Below are 18,170 nucleotides of genomic sequence, written 5' to 3'. Positions count from 1 at the left end.
CTTGACTCCCGGCTCATCTATATACTAGAGTCTTTGAGTTCTATTTATCTTATTTATTTGTTTATTACGCAATCAAGTTACTTCACCTTGGGCGGGTGGTTGCCTCAGTTGGTTAGAGCGCAGTGCTCATAACACCAGGGTCGACAGTTCGATTCCCATATGGGCCAGCGAGCTGCGCCCTCCACAGCTAGACTGAAAAACAACAACTTGACTTGGAGCTGATGGGTCCTTGAAAAACACACTATTCCCCAATATTCCCCAATAAAAATTTAAAAAAAAAGAGTTACTTCACCTCCCTTTGCCTCCATTTCCTCATTCATAAAATGGGCATGGATTGTAATAGTCCCTATCTCATTAGGTAGTTGTGAGGGTTAACAGCTAATACTTGTAAAATGCTTAAATCAAACTATATAATTATCACTCAATAGTTGAAGCTATTGTTCCAGTTGTTGTTGTTGCATAACAATTTACTCCAACACTTTGCACCTTAAAACAACCATTTAATTATGCTCATGGAATGTGAATGTGTGGCTCAGGAATCCAGACTGGGAACAGTAGGGATGGGTGTCTCTGCTCCTCAAGGTCAGGGGCCTCAGCTGGAAACATTTGACCCTGGGAGCTGGAATCCGAAGGCTCATCCTGGAGCCAGGGCTGGGATGACTCACAACTCTGCCCACTGGAGCATCCGTGCCTGGCCTATCTCTATGCTTTGAGTTTTCTCACAGCATGGTGGCCTCAGGGGAGTCGGACTTCCTAGAGGCTTGGGGCTCCAGGTACCAGTGTCCCTGTGACCCACCCTCAGAAGTCACACAATATGACTCTGTGCAACCTACTGGTTGAAGCAGTCACAAGATCACTTAGATTTCAAGGAAGGGAACAAAGAATTTTGGAGCCACGTTTTCAAACTCCCTCAGCTATTATTATTTTCAGAACTGAACAAGGGTCCCCTGGCTCAGAAGGTCTCGTCAATGCTGTCTTCTTTGCCGATATGCTTGGTTGTGTCTGTGGAACATGATTCCTGCTGGTTGAGGGTACGTGACGTATGTGAACTAATGTGTCTGTGGATGGGCACGCAGGGAGATAAACCTGTGACCACGAGCATGCTGAGCTTATATGTATGTTTTTGCCTGAGAGTGAGAATGAGTGGGGGTGTCCCCAGCCTGTCTCCTTTCCAGAATTCATAACTCTTCTATCGACCGGCCCGCCTATTTCCACATGGGTGCCTGATGAGCCCCTTAAACGTCAGACAGTCAAAAGGGAACTCAAGCTCTTTCCCCTGCCCGAGGGGCTCCTCTTCCAATCTGTAAATCCTTACAGAATCTACTCCAATCTGCCTGCTTTCCTCCATCTCCTCTACTACCGCCTTAGTCCAAATCACTCCATCTCTCACCTGCAAGAGGCCCCCGTTTCCACCCTTGCTCCATATAACCTGCTAGACTCCCAGTTATTTCTTATGTCAGTCGGACTAAAATCTGCACTCCTGACGCTGGCCTCCCAAGCTCTTAAGTGATCTGGCTCTTGCCAACGGCTCCTTCGGACCCCATCTCCCTCCACTCTCACTGTTACCCCCTGTGTTCCAGACACTGGTTTCATTTCTGTTGTTCTTTATACTCCTCAAGCTTCTTTCACCACAGGGCTGTCGCCTTTGCTCTTCTTTCTGCCTGGAACCTGAGGTCTCAAATCCTATATCACCTCCTCGGAGCAGCCTTCCCAGACTGCAGCTAAAGCAGCACCTGTGCCTGCCTACCTGGCCACCCTAGCTTCACTCTCTGCCTGGCCTTTATCACTAGCTGGTATTTCTCTGGCTATTTAACTTCCTTCTTCCCTCCGTAGAAAGCAAACTGCACAAGAACAAACAAATCTGTCTCCCTTGTTCTTTCAGCCCACCCCAAATGCCTGGCACTGACACATGGGAGGTGTCCATACCTAAGTGTCCGATGAACGGAGGGTGACTCCACGGAGAATGTCTGAGCAGCTGAAGAAGGTCTGTGTGTGTCCTGGTCAGTGTAGGTATGTGTGTGTGTGTAGGGGTGTGTGTGTGTGTGTGTGTGTGTGTGTGTGTGTGTGTGTGTGTGCGTGTGTGCGTGTGTACACTCTGGAGAGGCCACACTAGTGTGGACTGCAGTGATTTGGGGAGTCTCCTTCCGGTGGGGAGGACGGCATGTGGGCCTCCCCCACAAAGGGGATGACTATTGGCAGGACCCTGGGGAGGCCAGTGAGTGTGGGGTGGGGGGCAGGCAGGGGCGGTCCCGGTGCCCCTCTGTCCCGCCTCCAGGGACGTGGCAGCAGCGCTGCGGGGCGGGCAGACCGGGAGGGAGGGACAGAGGCGAGAGGCGGGCTGGAAAGTTTGTCCCGCGGCCGAGGCGAGGACTGAGCCAGGGGATGCGCGCCCAGGCTCCCAGCTCCCGCTGTATGCCTTGGTGTCCTGCTCGCCATGGGTAAGTTGTCATCGGGCGCTACCCGCTGGGGAGCCCCCGAGATCCCGTCAATGCGCGCGCCTTCCGCCCCCTGCTTCACACCCGGACCAGACACCGCCTACCCGGGTGGCGAGCCAGGGAAACCAGGCCTTGGCTGGGGGCTGGGAAGGGACTTAGGCGCACTTCCTTCCACGCTCCTTTCTGCCCAGAAAAAAGTGGCCCGAATATGCTCCTTACTTGACATTGAGCGCTCACTCCGGGCCAGGCCCTCTCTTGACGGCTTTAAGCCTCACAACAAACCTCAGGCAAGTGAAATGGTTCCTATTCTGCAGATGAAGAAATAGAGGCTTCACAAGGAGCAAATACATTACATTCACCGAACACCTCTGCTCGCCAGGTCCCAGGATGCTGCCATGAACAAAACATAAAACACCTCTGCTCTAGAGATGGGTCAACAGAGGGGAGACAGAGGGGATTAGAACCCAGAATCGTAGGGGGAGTAGGGAATTTCTTTGTTGCTACAGAGGGGCCAAAGTTTCTATGTTTCTCTCTGGATTCTGAAGCCTCAAAGGGTTACTTTATCATTCATACACCTACTGTGTGGCAGGCATTGGTTTACAGGTTGGGGACTCAGTGTGAACAAAATAGACATAGTCTTTTCTCTCATGGAGCTGACAGTCTAGGTGAGAAGTTGGATAAACAAGTAAATGAATTAAATAATCTCAAAGAGTGATAAGGTGCGGTGGAACACATACAATGAGGTGGTGTGACAGTGATGAGGGGGGCAGGTTCTTTAGGTCAGTAGGCAAGGAGGGCCTCCCAGAATAGCAGGCATCGGGGCTGATGTCACTTAAAAGAAGTGGGCTTGCTAAGATCTGGGAGAAGAGCTTCCAGGTTGCAGGAACAGCAAGTGCAAAGGCCCTGAGGCAGGAGAGAGCTGGTGTGGTCTAGGCCAGTATGGGTGAGCACAGTGGGCAAGGGGGGAGCAGTGGAAGGGAGGTCAGAGAGGTAGGCAGGAGCTAGATTCTGCAGGACTTTGTAGGCCATAGTGAGAAGTTTGGATTTGATTTCAAATGACAAAAAGATTTTACGCTGGGGTGGGGCACAAGCTGAATTGCCTTTAAAAAACTCACTGGGTTGTTCTGTGGAGAATCATAATAGCTAACAGTGGCTATAAGGTAGGCAGGCATATGAGGCGGGTATTACTATCATCCCCATTTATAGATGGGGAGGCTCAGAATGGTTAAGTGAGTTGCCCAAAGTCACACAGCTGCGTGAGAAGCTAGGAGAAGCTAGGATAGAATCCCAGCACTCTGGCTCCAGGATGCATCTCTAACCACTGGACCACCCCGCCTCTCAGGCATAGGATGATGGCACGACTAGTGACCAACTCCAGCTCTGGCTCCAGGGTCTAATTTGGGGGCTAGGATTTGCTCCCATTCCTATTCATGGCCACTTCCAGACCCTGGACCTTGCCACGTGCTCAAGAGCCAAGATCCTTTCTGCCTGGATTCTCTACGTCCTCAGAGTTTGTTCATTCATTCATCTGATCACCCATTTATTCAACAAGTACTTATTGAGTGCCTACTATGTGCCAGGAACTCTCCTCAGCATCAGGGAGTCAGCTGAACAAACAAACAATTCCTTTGGGGCTGACATTCTGGTGGGGAGACCAATAAATATGTCAAATATGTGGTTATTGCAGGTGACGAGAAGTACCATGGAGAAAATAAGCAGGGAAGGGCTGGATGCTATGGGGAGGTTGCAATTTTAAGTAGAGGGTCAGGGAAGGTGATGTTTGAGCAAAGACCTAAGGGAGGGAGGGAAGGCATGGAAGAGGAGGCTTCCCCAGCAGAGGTGACAGCTGGTGAAAAGCCTTGACCTGAGATGTGCTTGGAGTGAGGAGCCGAGTGAGAGGAGAGCCACAGGGCCTTGAAGGTCACTGTAAGGACTTTGGCTGTTTCCGAGGGAAGAGGGAGCCTTGGAGGGCTCTGAGCAGAACGACGTGGTCTGACTGAGGCTTTCACAGGATGCCTCTGGCTGCTGCATAGCATTAGATTAGGTTCAGATGCCCCTGTCACAGCCCTTGGAATGCCACCTGGTGATACTTCCCTGGTCCCAGACTCAGTCATTGAAGAAAAACCTCACTGAGCCCCCCGTTGGGTGTCAGGGCAGATCTGGGTCCCAGGAGACACAGAGACAGTAAGTCTCCGTCCTGTCCTGTCCTGTCCAGTTTAACAAGGAGGCCACATCAACCAGCTCATGATATGGGGTGAGCAAATGAAGGGAGAATGCACAGTTGGTTGGAAGTGAAAAATGTGGCTTGGAAAGTTGAGGAATTAGTGAGGGCCGCCCTCAAACTAGCTTAACCAAAAAAAAAGGGGCGGGGGGGCGTTAATTTATTCGTCTCTGAAAAGTTCAGGCACAGATGGACCTGGGGACTCAGGCAGTGCTGTCAGGAATCCCTCTTGGGGAAGATGGCCTCCAACAGCTCCAGGCAGGTAAACAACCATTTCACTTGATTGCCTCACATGGCCTGAAAGAACCTTCCTTTCTGGCAGTAAAGTCTAGGAACTGAGGGAAGTGGAGCAAAGGGAGGTGAAGATGGGGCAGAACCCAGGCAGCATAATCTCCCCAGGGTGTTTATTGATGGTCATGAACAGGTAGGACAAGGCCAGCCTGGGAATGGTGTGTGTGTGTGTGTGTGTGGGGGGGGGGTGTTGTTTCTCTGAGGGGCGGGGATGATGGGGAGAAGGGTGAGCAGAAAGGGGGGCATTTCTCCACCCATAAAACTCTTCCTCCTGCACAAAAATTGCCTAACAGAGATGGGGAGAGGCAGAAATAAGAGAGAACTCATGTTATGCCAAGGTTTTCTAATGGAGTGGTTAAGAGTCTGGATTGTGGAGCCAGACCACCTGGCTGTGAATCTAGGCACAGCTACTGACTACTTTTGACTTGAGGTAAGTCACTTCACCGCTCTGATTATCAGCGCATTCACTCATAAATCATACAAAAGCCCACCTTATGAAGTTGTGGTGAGAATTAAATGCGTTACTGTCCTTAAAGCGTTCAAAGCAGTGCTGTTGTCAGGTCCTGGTGGTTTGACGGGCCAGCCGAAGGTCCTGGATGTCAGCGTCATGCTTGGCATGGGGTGAGATAGATATTGCTGGATTACTCTAGAAATCCAGAAATATTACTCAGAAATATTACTCAGAAATACTTAAGTACGTGAATTAAAAATTAAGAGTAACCTGTATAAACTGCACTGCTGATACAGTAGCCGTTAGCCACTTGTGGCTAGTTTTACATTCAAATTAATGAAAATTAAATACAATTTAAAACGCAGTTCCTCAGTCACATTTGCCACATTTTAAACGCCCCGTATCCACATATACTGGTGACTGCCGTAGATCACCTCTCTCCCCGGCTCAAGCCTTCCAAGGCTTCCACCCACTGACAATGAAATTCGTCATTATCCTCCTGACCTGCCAAGCTCCCCATGATCTGGCCCTGTCTGCTTCTCCTACCTCATCCTCTCCTCTCGCTGTCACTCCTGGGCTCCAGCCGCTCTGGCCTGGGTAGCCAGAGTGATTAGCACAGTGATGAAAAGCCTGCACTCTGTAGCTACATCAGCTCTCCCACTTATTGCTGTGTGACCATGAGAAAGTTTCTTAACTGGTCTGCACTTTGGAGGATGATGCTAATAGTAATATGTCATATGTTACAGGGCTGGTGTCAGAATTAAATGAGCAAATACATGGAAAGCTCTTAAAACAGGACCTGGCACTTAGTAAGTGCCAAATAAGTAGCTATTCATATTAATAGTTATTGTTCAAACATACTTGCTTCGGGGCTTTTGTTCTTGCTATGCCTCCTGTCTAGAATGTTCTTCTCCCAGATTTTACATGGCTTTGACCCTCATTTCATTCAGATCTCTGCTCAAATTTCCCCTCTTCAGAGAGGCCTTAGCTAACTAACCACCCGATTTAAAACAGAACTCCTCCATCACTTTCAATCCCATTTCCCTGCTTTTTTTTTAAAATGATACCCATCACCACCTGAAGTTATATATTTGTTTGTTTCTCATCTGCCTTTTTCTACTAGGATGTCAGGTCCCTGACAACACCACTGAATCGCCAGCCCTCAGAATACTGCCTGGTGTATTGTAGATGTCATATAAATACGTTTTTGAATGATTGGATGGATGGATGGATGGATGGATGGATGGATGAAGTGGTTGGATGGATGGATGGATGGATGGATGGATGGATGGATGGATGGATGGATGGATGGATGGATGGACAAATGAATAGGTGGATGGATGCAGTAGCTGGGTGGGTAGATGGAAGGGTTGACAGACGGAGAAGAGATTGGATGGACAGGTGCCCTGGCAAGGAACCATTCTGAACTCGACTACTCTCACTTTTGTTTTCCAGGCCATTCCCCACCCCGCCTGCCCCTGTGTGCCTCTGTGTCTTTGCTGGGTGGCTTGACCTTTGGTTATGAACTGGCAGTCATTTCAGGTGCCCTGCTACCACTGCAGCTTGACTTTGAGCTAAGCTGCTTGGAGCAGGAGTTCCTGGTGGGCAGCCTGCTCCTGGGGGCTCTCCTCGCCTCCCTTGTAGGGGGCTTCCTCATTGACCGTTGTGGCAGGAAACAAGCCATCCTTGGGAGCAATGTGGTGCTGTTGGCGGGCAGCCTGAGCCTGGGCCTGGCCGGTTCCCTGGCCTGGCTGGTCCTGGGCCGCACAGCGGCTGGCTTCGCCATCTCCCTCTCATCCATGGCCTGCTGTATCTACGTGTCTGAGCTGGTGGGGCCACGGCAGCGGGGAGTGCTGGTGTCCCTCTATGAGGCTGGCATCACCGTAGGCATCCTGCTCTCCTACGCACTCAACTACGCACTGGCCAGTGCCCCCTGGGGATGGAGGCATATGTTGGGCTGGGCCGCTGCACCTGCTCTGCTGCAATCCCTCAGCCTCCTCGGTCTTCCTGCTGGTGCCGATGAGACTGCAGCCAACAAGGACCTCATCCCCCTCCAGGGTGGGGAGGCCACCAAGTCGGGCCTGGGGAAGCCAAGATACTCCTTTCTGGACCTCTTCAGGGCACGGGATAACATGCGAGGCCGGACCACAGTGGGGTTGGGGCTGGTGCTTTTCCAGCAGCTAACAGGGCAGCCCAATGTGCTGTGCTATGCGTCCACCATCTTCCACTCGGTCGGCTTCCGGGGCGGAGCCTCAGCTATGCTGGCCTCCGTGGGGCTTGGCGCAGTGAAGGTGGCCGCTACCCTGACTGCCATGGGGCTAGTGGACCGAGCCGGCCGTAGGGCCCTGTTACTCGCTGGCTGTGCCCTCATGGCCCTGTCGGTCAGTGGTATAGGCCTTGTCAGCTTTGCTGTGCCCATGGACTCAGGCCCAAGTTGCCTGGCTATGCCCAATGCCACCAAGCTGTCTGGCTTCCCTGGAGACTCTGGCCTGCCAGTCGGCTTATCTCCACCTCCATTGTCAACAACTAGCGAGAACCAAGGGGAGCCGGTCTTGTCAACATCTAAGAAAACCAAGCCTCGTCCCGGAGCTGGGGATCCCACAGCCCCTCCCCTGCCAGCCCGGAGCACGGCCTCCTCTGCACCCCCTTCTGCCCCAGACCATGCCCTGCTACACTGGACAGCATTGGTCTGTATGATGGTCTTTGTGAGTGCCTTCTCCTTTGGATTTGGACCAGGTAGGTGAGAGTTTCTTGCAGTAACTCTGAGTCTTCTACCTCTCCTAGCAGGAAGCTTGTGGACCGTATCCGTCAGGGTGTCGGAGGGAGTCTAGCGGTGGCTACACCGTGAAGCCAGTGAAGCTGAAACTTCAGGCTCTTCCTTATTTGCAGGCCCTTCTTCCCAGGGCAGGGGCCCAATTTTATGCTTTGTAATTATTTTTTTCTTAAAAAGGCCCCCAAATCATTTAAACTTCAGGCCTCATAAAAGCCAAATTAGCTCCTGGAAAGCTCACTCAAAAGGCTTCACCGTGTTTCCCCAAAAATAAGACTGGGTCTTATATTAATTTTTGCTCCAAAAGACGCATTATGGCTTATGTTCAGGGAATGTCATCCTGAAAAAAAATCATGCTAGGGCTTATTTTCCTGTTAGGTCTTATTTTCAGGGAAACATGGTACTTGAATTTAAGGAATGGGGTGACAACCATCCTGGTTTGCCCAGGACTGAAAGTCTCATGTCCTCGGAACCCCTTGTCCCCGGGGGGAAACTGAGACTGTTGATCCCTCGAAAGGGCTTCTCACAGCCATGTTGGGGAAGCGTCTGGGGAGATTTGATGTCAGGAGCCTGACATGGTTTGAACCACACCGATGGGAGGCTGCCCGCTGGCCCGTGGGTGCCAGGCCCCGGGTCCTGGCTGCAGCCTAGGAGCCCTCCCTGTCCTCCTGTCCTAGTGACCTGGCTTGTTCTCAGCGAGATCTACCCCGTGGAGATCCGAGGGAGGGCCTTCGCCTTCTGCAACAGCTTCAACTGGGCCGCCAATCTCCTCATCAGCCTCTCCTTCCTCGACCTCATCGGTGAGTCCGCTGCCCTAATATCTTGGTCCAGTTCCTTCTAGATCCAGGGACAATTTCCTCCTGACAGGGCCAGGGCTTCCTTATCTGTTGGAGTATAAGTGACAGAAAACCCAATGCAAACCAGTTGATGAACAAAAGGGACTACTTTGTCTTCAATCCCTGAAAAGAGGAGGGTGGTTGGACTCACGCAAGGCTGATCCAGAGCCTTCAACAAAATCGTCAGCCCTCTTTCGTCTCTCTCCACTCTGCCTCCCCCACTGTGGGCTTCCTTCTCAGACAGACGCCTCGTGGTGGCAAAGATGGCCACCAGCAGGTCTCTTCAGTCTGGCACCCCAGTGCAAGGAGAGCTTTCTTTCGCAGTGGCTTCTACCCAAGTCCTGAGACTGCTGCTCATTGGCTCAGCAGATGTGATCTGTGAGGCTTCTACCTCCTTCCAGGGTGTCAGTGAGTGGGTTGGCTTAATGGACGACTGGGGGTAGAGGCCGAAGGAGACGAACTGAAGTATTCACTTTTCCTCGTCCTGATTGGTGTGGTGGGGGGAGGGGAACAAACTCCAGACAAGAGATCTGACTATGGGGCTGTGCGCCCCCACCCCCAAATCCAGTCTCTTCTCTGTTGCTGGGAATAAAGCAGGAGAGTTTTTGTAGCTGCAGAACTACTCTTCAAATAAAACTATGCAGAAGTTCCATGGCAGTGTCCGACCACATCCAGAGCCCCCAAACACGCTGTATAATTCTCCAGGGTGCAGAACAGGAGATGGCCCACACCAGCACGGGTGGAAACCTGTCTGAGACCAGTGGTGCAGGAGCTGCAACTTCTTCTTTTTGTTCTAAGCCAGCTCAAACCGGCTCATGCCCACCTGCCAACAGGAAGGGTTTCCCAGATCTAGTTTAGATGACATCACCTCCTCTACGTAGCATTCAAACTCAGTCTGAGCCGGGCTGGGGTGGGGTGGGGAGTATATAGGCCCAGAACACTGGGGAAGGGTCTCTGAGATGCTGAGATGCACATGGCCCAAGGTGACTGGTAGACCTTGGTCATCTGGGCCACGGTGAGTGGGGCTCCTTCACTGTGGGCCCCGAGGCACAGTTCTTAGGGTTCAGTTCTTTTCCTACTTCCTGCAGCCAGGCGTTTCTACCTCAAAGGCGCAGCCACCCCTGGGGGGAAACACTGGTAGAAGAATCTTCCCACCATACCTGTCTGCCACCCCCAGTTTTAGGGAAATCCAGGCTTCTCCCTGCTGCCTCAGTATTCAAGCATTCTCTTTATGTGGATTGAACAAGTGGGTGAGAGTCGAAGGAAGGATAGACGGGGTTTATTAGAATTGTATTCTGTCCTTCTCATCCTCGTTTCATAGGTGGGGAAATATGTCCTTCCTGAGTCCAGTCAGGTAATGAGCAGGCTAGAACCCAACCCTCCTGACTCCCAGGCCAGCTCGCTCCTGGCTGGTATAAGGATTAAGTGAGGTCAGGCTGGTCAAGGGAGGCTGCTCGGAGGAGGTGTGGCCATGGCTATTTAGAGGTGAGAATGACATCTGAAACCTCATTTGCGCTTTTCCTCTGGTCTCTTCCTTCACAGCCTTCTTTCTTTCTCTCTGGCTGACTGACTTCAAAGGAGTCAAGGTCATCCCTAGGGATCCTGGTCACTGGCCCTGAGACCCTGACCCCCACCTGAGTCTCCAGCAAGAGGGAGGGGCTGAGGTTTTTGTCTTCTCTCTCAAACTAGTCTGACACAGGCCAAGTTGGCTGAAACTCAGTTCCCTGAATCCTTATGTCACTGAAAAACCAGTTCATGGAATACCTGAGGATTTTTTTTGTTTTGTATTTTTTGTGTTTTTTTTTCGGAGCTGGCTGGGCTTTGCCAAGGCTGCATCCTGCAGTTGTTTTGCTGCCAAGGTGAATGTTACTTCCTCTCTGTTCACATTTTCAGATTCTGCGCGCACAACACTGGTTAGCATTTTAGATGAGGGTAAATGGGCTTTTCCATAAAGACAAGCTGCCCTTGTCAGCGCTTGTGGATCTGAGCCCTAGCTCTTTGCCTGCCTCTGGGACAATGAGTCCTAGTCCTTCTTTAAGGTTCTTGCTTATCTGACAGTTGTTGGTCGTTCTGCAAATCGACCATCGGGAGATTCTGCTTTGGGTGAACTGACTTTTTGATGCTCCCCCTGGAAGCAGCCAGGTGGCTGTGCCCTGGCCCACACTCCCACCCTCCCATTCCCAGGCACCATCGGCTTGGCCTGGACCTTCCTGCTGTATGGGCTGACCGCTGTCCTCGGCCTGGGCTTCATCTATTTATTTGTCCCTGAGACCAAGGGCCAGTCGTTGGCAGAGATAGACCAGCAATTCCAGAGGAGACGGTAAGCGGGACAGGGCGTGTCTGGAAGAGTCCCACCTAACCCTGAGCACTTGGCTGCAGGAGCTTAGCCTCCCCTTGCAAAACAGCGTTTTTCTTCTCTTCCTGTCGCTCTTACTGCCTGGACGCTGTGCATTTGATCCTGTCTTCATATTGGAGCTTGTTTTCCTCGAGTTGTTTTGTGTCTTCCCACAGCAGAGTTTCGTTTGACTTTAAGCCCCACTCACAGGAAATTTTAAATCGTAATGGTGGACTCATGAGAAGTTAGAATTGTAGAATCCTAACACCAGAATTGTAGAATCCTAAAACTTAGAATCATGGAAGCTCGGAGAAACAAAACATTATAACTGTGGCCTTTTAAAATTGCACACAAAGAACTGTGGGCTTAACCTACTCATTCAGTGGGTATTGAAGTCCCTACTACGTGCCAGGCAGTATTCTGGGCTGTAGGACACATGGCTGAGAATAAGATGGAAAAGGCCCTTGTCCTCATGGAGCTTCCATTCTAGTTGGGGCGGGGCACAGAAAATAAGCAAGCCAACATATGCATCAACAAGAGCATTTCAGTTAATGATGTGCAGCTGGAAGAAAATAAAACAGCAAAATACGTTGAGAGAGCCTGGTTGGTGGAAAGGAGAACAGAAGGGCAGGGGATTGTGGCTAAATTAGAGTGGGTGGTCAGAGAGGGACTGCCTCTCTGAGGATGTGCAATTTAAGTTAGTAAGAAGGAGGCAGCCATGGAGCGATGAGGGGGAGGAGCGTTCCAGGTAGAGGGAACAGCAAGTGCAAAGGCCCTGAGGTCGGGAGTGTGTCTGGAATATGCAAAGAACAGTAAGGAAGCCAGTGTGGCTGGAACAAAGTGAGTGAGGAAGGAAGGGTGAAAGGTCAGATCAGCCAAGAGGGTAGGCGCTAGATCATATAAGGTCTTTAGGTCATAGAGAGGCGTTCAGAATCTTAGCACCATGGGACCTTGGGCTGTTCAAATAAGAGAAGAGTGAGGACATCAGAAAGGACCCCAAAGCACCACAAAGCACCACAATCATAAGCGTCCTTGGCAAATGCCCCTGGTTATTTCTTGTAGCAAAAGGAAGTCACCAGCCACTGACAGCCCATTCTATTCCTGCGAGGCCCTAAAAGATTGAAAAAATAAACCATTCTAATACGGAATTGGCAATTGCTTCCCTGCAGCTGCCTGCCAAGGCTTACCCCAACCTGGCTCTTGAGGGGATGCAGTACTAGTGCAGTGTAAAATCCTCTTACCTGGTTCACCCTACCCCAGAGTGTCCTCTGCCAGCTAAACATTCCCAGTTTGCTGGGTGATGCCTTCTGCAGGCCCCTCAGTGACCCAGTTGTATTAGTTAGGGGATAGATTTGGCTGCCTGGAATAGTCCAAATGTCAGCGTCCAGGACTGGGGCAGCAGCCATGTCCTGAGAGGTCATCCAGGGTCCCAGGCTCTGTCTCGTTGCTCTGCCATCTCTTCAATATTACCTTTTCCGTGTGTCCTATGACAGTGAACTACCACATTTCTGCAGGGGAAAGGGAAAGAGAAGGACACAGCCTAAGACATACAAGTCACCTCCACCCACATCCTTTTGGCCAGGACTTGGCTACACATCCATGCAGGGGCGGCTGAGAAACCTGGCATGTAATCTGGGTTGCCATGTGCTCAGCTGAAAATCAAGAGTGCTAGTACTACACATAAAATGGGGACAGATACTAGGAGCCACCTGGGTCTCTGCTAGACTGGCTTTTTTTGGGAGAAGATTCCAGACCCCTCCTCTGGACAAAGAACAAAGTAGGCAGAGAGGCCGGTGGGAGCCAGCTTTGGAATAAGACAGGATGTGATTGCAGCCAAGGGGAGTGTCGGGCTGGACCTGGCTCCTCAGGGTCACGTGGAGGTGAGGGCAGACACAGGTTGACCAAGATGAGCGTTTGGGTAATTTAGAAGATGGAAATGCATATGAAGGCAGGAAGCAGGAAAGGTCAGGTAGGAGTGGGAGACAGGTGGGTTGCGGGTCTCAAGGGCTGGGCCCCTCACTCCCTTTCTCCCCAGGGAAGGCCCCCAGGCCTTGCTACCCTCTGACTCCACTCACTCTCTGCTTGACAGGTTCACCCTGGGCTTTGGCCACAGGCAGAGCACTTCTGGCGTCCAGTACAGCCGCATCAAGGAGTCCTCCTGAGGAGTCCATCTGCCTGGAAGATTCTGGAACCATGGCGTTAGCAGACGGTCTCTAGCATCCTGCTTGCCTGGGCCCCAGAGCACAAGTTCCAGGTGGTCCTTTGAGACTTGCCTCTGCCCCGGAGGAGGTCTTTTGTGCTGGGGTGAAAGGGATGAAAGTCTGAGAACCTAAACATCTTCATTTGGAGTCTCAGGCTCAGAGGATTCCTAAGGATCTGCCTTCTTGCCTCAGTTTCCCCATTGACTGCACATCTCTGCAGTTCTTAGAGAATCTCATGTGGAGTTTCCACTGCTCCCTAGACTTTCTCAAAGAATCTGTGGGGTACCAATCCTGGCAGGAAGTCTCTCCTGGTATCATCCATAAATCCAGCTGAAGATACCATATTCTCTGCTCTCTTTGTCCATCTGGCTGGGACTTTTCAGCAAGGGGGAAGCCTGCTTTTCGGCTCTCAGGTTTCGTGCTCTTACCCAGAACATTTATCATGCACCAGCAACTCAGCCTGGTTGACAGGAGGCTTGAGTTCTAATCTTGATTCTGCTGGTGTCATGGCTGTATGACTGTGGGCCTCAGTTTCCCTCATATGTGCGTGGGGGACCTGCACCACCTTGTTCTTAGAATCCCTTCTGACACCAGTGAGTTGGGATTCTAAATGCTGGTAATACAATAAATGTTCAGCACGAGCCCTGCTCTCAAGTCATTAGTCATCTGTCAGAGAGATGTAAGTTTTATTAGGGGAAAGGTGAATGGAAGTCTAGAACTGTGTACACTACAATCCAAGAGCCATCCCGGTGCATGTAGCGAGCGCCAGGAGCTGGGTTTGGAGGCTGACACACCTGGCTGTCAGTGCTGCCTTTGTCTCTTGGCAGGAGTTGACCTTGAGTAAGAAACAACTCTCTCAAGCCTCAGTTTCTGCATCTGCAGAATGGGGGTGATTATGTCCCTGGGGGTATAGTTAACTCTGTCTCTCTTCAGGAGGGTCTGCAGCTGGTCCCACTCAGCTAGTCGGGGCATGGGGAGGTTATGTTCACCCTCAGTACCCAGTCCCCTCCCTTGGGGACATTGTAAAGGACCACCCCCCAACAGCTGAGACAGATGGAGACTGAGCAGGTAAGCTCAGGCCAGAGGTCACTAAAGGAAAGGACTGGCAAGAAGGAGTTCCTGGATGCTGAGAGTGAAGGGCTCGAGCGGGTCCAGGGTGCTGGCATCAGACAAGGCTTTGTCACCCGTGTCTGTGCACCTGGGTGTTGACGCAGCCCCCAAAGGACTGTGGTCCCTCAACTTCTCCTCTCCTTGCATTTGGAGATACAGATGCTCCTAGACTTATGATGGGGTTACGTCCCAATAAACCCATCGTAAAGTCAAAACTGCATTTAATACATCTCACCAAGTGAACATCACAACTTAGCCTAGGCTACCTGAAACGTGCTCAGAACACCTTCAGTAAGTAGCCTACAGTTGGGCACAATTGTCCAAAATACGAATATACTGTACAGTATTGGTTTTACCCTTGGGATGAGTGGCTGATGGGGAGCTGCGGCTCAGCATCACGAGAGTACCGTGCTGCATATCACCAGCCCCGGAAAAGATCAAAATTCAAAGTACATTTCTACTGACTGAATGCGTATTGCTTTCACACCATCGTAAAGTCAAAACATCATAAGTTGAACTATCGTAAGGAGGGGAACATCTGTGCGTCCCTTATATCCAGTGTGTGCTGGAGCCGGCTTGTACTGGCTTGTGAGAGCTGATGGTTAAATTTTCAGGATTGTTGCAAGCTGGTTGTTAAACATAGACTCTAAAAAAAATTAAGGGACTTAAACTTATAATTAAATATATTAAAAACAAAGATAAATACTAAAATGTTATCACTTGCTTATTTTGCCACATTTTACAATGATCTGTGCTCTTGAGGTTATTTACATCTGTTGTATCTTTTGAGGGACACGGGAGAGGTGAGCCTTTCCTCCCCATTGGATGTTCAAGGATGTCAGGTCAGTCGCTAGAAAGTGGCCTTTGGGAGTATATTTGCATCACAGAGATTGGGGAACGTTACAAATCAGGGCTTGATTTATTGTCTTGTTGATTTTCCAGTCTAAAGAACATGATGGATAAAATGTTAATAATGCAAATTAAACTTAAAAGTATGTCTGTCGTATCTATGGCTGATATATTGTAAGTGGCACAAAAAAATTGAGAGCCTGTTGTTTTGAACACTGTTATCAAGTTTAGCAAGCAAGCTGCTTATGTCATTGATGACGGAGGTCTGACATACATCTCCACTGTTTTACTTTCCTTTGACTCATTAACATAAACAGAAATTTCAGCCAGCATTCATGTCAGAACTACCCGTGTGAGTGACTTCTTGCTGAGTCGTATTGTTATCAAAAATTTATTCATAGTCTAATTTCATCCTATCATGACTCAATTGCGATAATAGTTGGTTTTGCATACAAGATTTAGGCAAAAAAAACACCCAACCCATTCTGTGAGAATTCATTGGCTACATGGAATTTGTAGTAAAGAGTATCTTCAATAAAGTGTTTATTGTTTGTAAATTTGTAAATTTTGTGCAACAAACACACACTTCATCGCAGTAACATTTACACACACACACACACACACACACACACACAGTTTTTTTCCTGGAGAGCAGTTGTTAAACACTTATCATCACATCAGTGCTGAAATCTGTCTTTGTGGCCCCTTCGGATCCAGTTCTTTCTCTCGGGACCCCAAGAGATGTCAACAAATGTTTTAATAAAATTTTAATAGGTAGAGCTAAATATATATTCAATTATATAATAATCCTGACATTTGTGTAATATTTTGGCATGCTGCCATTCACCTCATTAAATAAAATAATTTTTAAGAACTAAATTGATTTAGTTCTTCAAACCTCTCTCAATTCCTAGGAGAACGCTTGTCTAGTCTCAGGGTAGATTCCCCCCTCTTTTGATCAGGGTCATAAGGCACAGATAAGGCAGCGACTATAAAAGTGAGCCCGTTGGATTAAGACAGTGGGTAGTGAGGTCTGTGGAAAGGGCTGACCACAGGCCCTCTCTAAAAGAAGGCCGACGCTCAATTCCAGTTGGTGGCTGCCATTTCAGAATGTGAGACAACACGGACTAACCAACTGAATTTTCAAGAAAATCCAGAAATTCAGACTTTGGTGCACATTTTCCTGATTTTTAAATGGTAGGAATTGATTCTTAATTGAAAAAATAGCCTTTAAGATCAAAACAAAACACACCAGCGGCTAAATCATGACCTTTAGCCTGTGCCTCAGTTCTTGATGTCTTTCCCTTTGAAACATTCCTGTCCTCTGGTGTTTTAGGCTCCAGATTAATCTCTTTACAGAGTGGGAGGGAGTAGGAGTCGTGGCTTCTGCAAATCAGCGCCAAGCAAACTGAGGAGCCAGGCAGCTTGAATTGCATAGGTGGGAGGGGTGTTACTGAACGTGGAGGAAAGAGACGTGGAGGGAAAATGGGTCATATCTCAAACATATTGTACTGGCACAGTTAGGTGTGGGACTTGGGTGATGGATTGCTCTTCTGCACCCTGGGAACGATACTACTCACTATTTCGAGATGCTACCTGTCACTCACTAGGACTGGGCTCATAGTAGGTGCTCAGAATGGTTGAGTAACTGTCCCAGCAGCCTCCAGGGTTACCTGGCCCTGAGTCAGGAAGATAATGAAGGCAAGAACCAGGTGGCAGTTTGGGGGCGGGGGGGGGGGGAGTGCGCATCAAAAACATACTTTAGTTTGGGATACCTACTAGGGCTCCGAGGTCATTAGCCCCAACCAGAAAAGAGACATGGTCTGTTCCTTGATCTGCAGAGCATGTGCTGGGAAATTCTTCTCCTTCACCCAGAAGACCCCAGAACGACTTGGGGGAAGATCCCTCAAACCCTAGTCTATGCATAGCCCATTCACAGGTGTGCCCAGCACTTACCACCTTCCTGTTTTTTTGCTAAATTGTGTGACACGGACTACTTACTGAATGCTTTTCTTTAAAGTAATTTACCTTTTAACCTGTTGCACAGGTAGGTGATCTGTGGGGGGTGACCCTGCCCTGATTTCACCATAGGTTTTACTGTCTTGGTTGTGATTTGATGGAGGATCGTGGGGTTCTCTGGCACAAAGATGACCTGAATGGAGCTGCAGGAGGGTGGGGTGGGATGCAGATGGGGTACACAGAGAGGAGGTGACCTGGCCAAGAGGGAGGACCCAGAAAGGGCACAACATGTGCAGTCAGGACACTAGGTTTGAGTTATGCCTTGGCTACTTGCTAGTTTTGCCTCTATGGGCCTCAGTTTCTTCATCTGTAAAATGGGGGTGGAAGAAGTTCCTACCTCAAAGGTTTGAGGACAATTCATTGAAATACCAGATGGGAAATCATTTTCCAAGCTGTAAAGAGCAGTGCATCCATAGGGAGTGGGGAATCCTCCGAAACTTTCCTCCTAGAAGTGGGCAGGGCTCCCCAACCCAAGGGCTGCCCCCAGGGCCAGACTCAGTTTCCACGTTTGTTCATTTTTCTTTCCAGTGCAAATATTGTTTCATCTGTGGTATAGGAGGAGGATGGAACTTTGATATAAGGCACACAATTTTCAGAACCATGCTCTGAAAGTGTTTCCAGGCCTCCACATGCTGGGGCCCGTCCAGGGTAG

At 49.8% G+C, this 18,170-nt stretch overlaps 1 protein-coding gene across 3 annotated transcripts; it reads left to right on the top strand.

Annotated features, from left to right (window-relative positions):
• Positions 1-2,317: 2,317 nt before the first annotated feature.
• Positions 2,318-16,038, top strand: SLC2A10 (solute carrier family 2 member 10). Of its 3 annotated transcripts, none has more exons than XM_074317496.1 (5): positions 2,318-2,438; positions 6,854-8,134; positions 8,846-8,968; positions 11,189-11,324; positions 13,429-16,038. In XM_074317496.1, the coding sequence occupies exons 1-5, from the start codon at positions 2,435-2,437 to the stop codon at positions 13,499-13,501; spliced, it is 1,617 nt and encodes a 538-aa protein (XP_074173597.1). In that variant the 5' UTR covers positions 2,318-2,434; the 3' UTR covers positions 13,502-16,038. The 3 variants fall into 3 exon arrangements, with proteins under 3 accessions (XP_074173597.1, XP_074173598.1, XP_074173596.1); XM_074317495.1 differs by lacking the exon at positions 2,318-2,438 and adding an exon at positions 2,453-4,918; XM_074317497.1 differs by lacking the exons at positions 2,318-2,438; positions 11,189-11,324 and adding an exon at positions 2,450-4,918.
• Positions 16,039-18,170: the final 2,132 nt, after the last annotated feature.

This window comes from Rhinolophus sinicus, linkage group LG13 (assembly GCF_036562045.2).
Source record: "Rhinolophus sinicus isolate RSC01 linkage group LG13, ASM3656204v1, whole genome shotgun sequence".
Classification (NCBI taxonomy): Eukaryota; Metazoa; Chordata; class Mammalia; order Chiroptera; family Rhinolophidae; genus Rhinolophus; species Rhinolophus sinicus.
The sequence above is the reverse complement of the archived record's forward strand: the minus strand, read 5'-3'. Positions and strand labels throughout refer to the sequence as shown.

Bases quoted from the DNA above. Each gene is read 5' to 3' on its own strand.
- SLC2A10 (XM_074317495.1), top strand. From the start codon at position 4,846: ATGGACCTGGGGACTCAGGCAGTGCTGTCAGGAATCCCTCTTGGGGAA. The intron at 4,919-6,853 runs GTAAACAACCAT...TTTGTTTTCCAG, and splicing joins CCTCCAACAGCTCCAGGCAG to GCCATTCCCCACCCCGCCTG. The intron at 11,325-13,428 runs GTAAGCGGGACA...TCTGCTTGACAG, and splicing joins CAGCAATTCCAGAGGAGACG to GTTCACCCTGGGCTTTGGCC.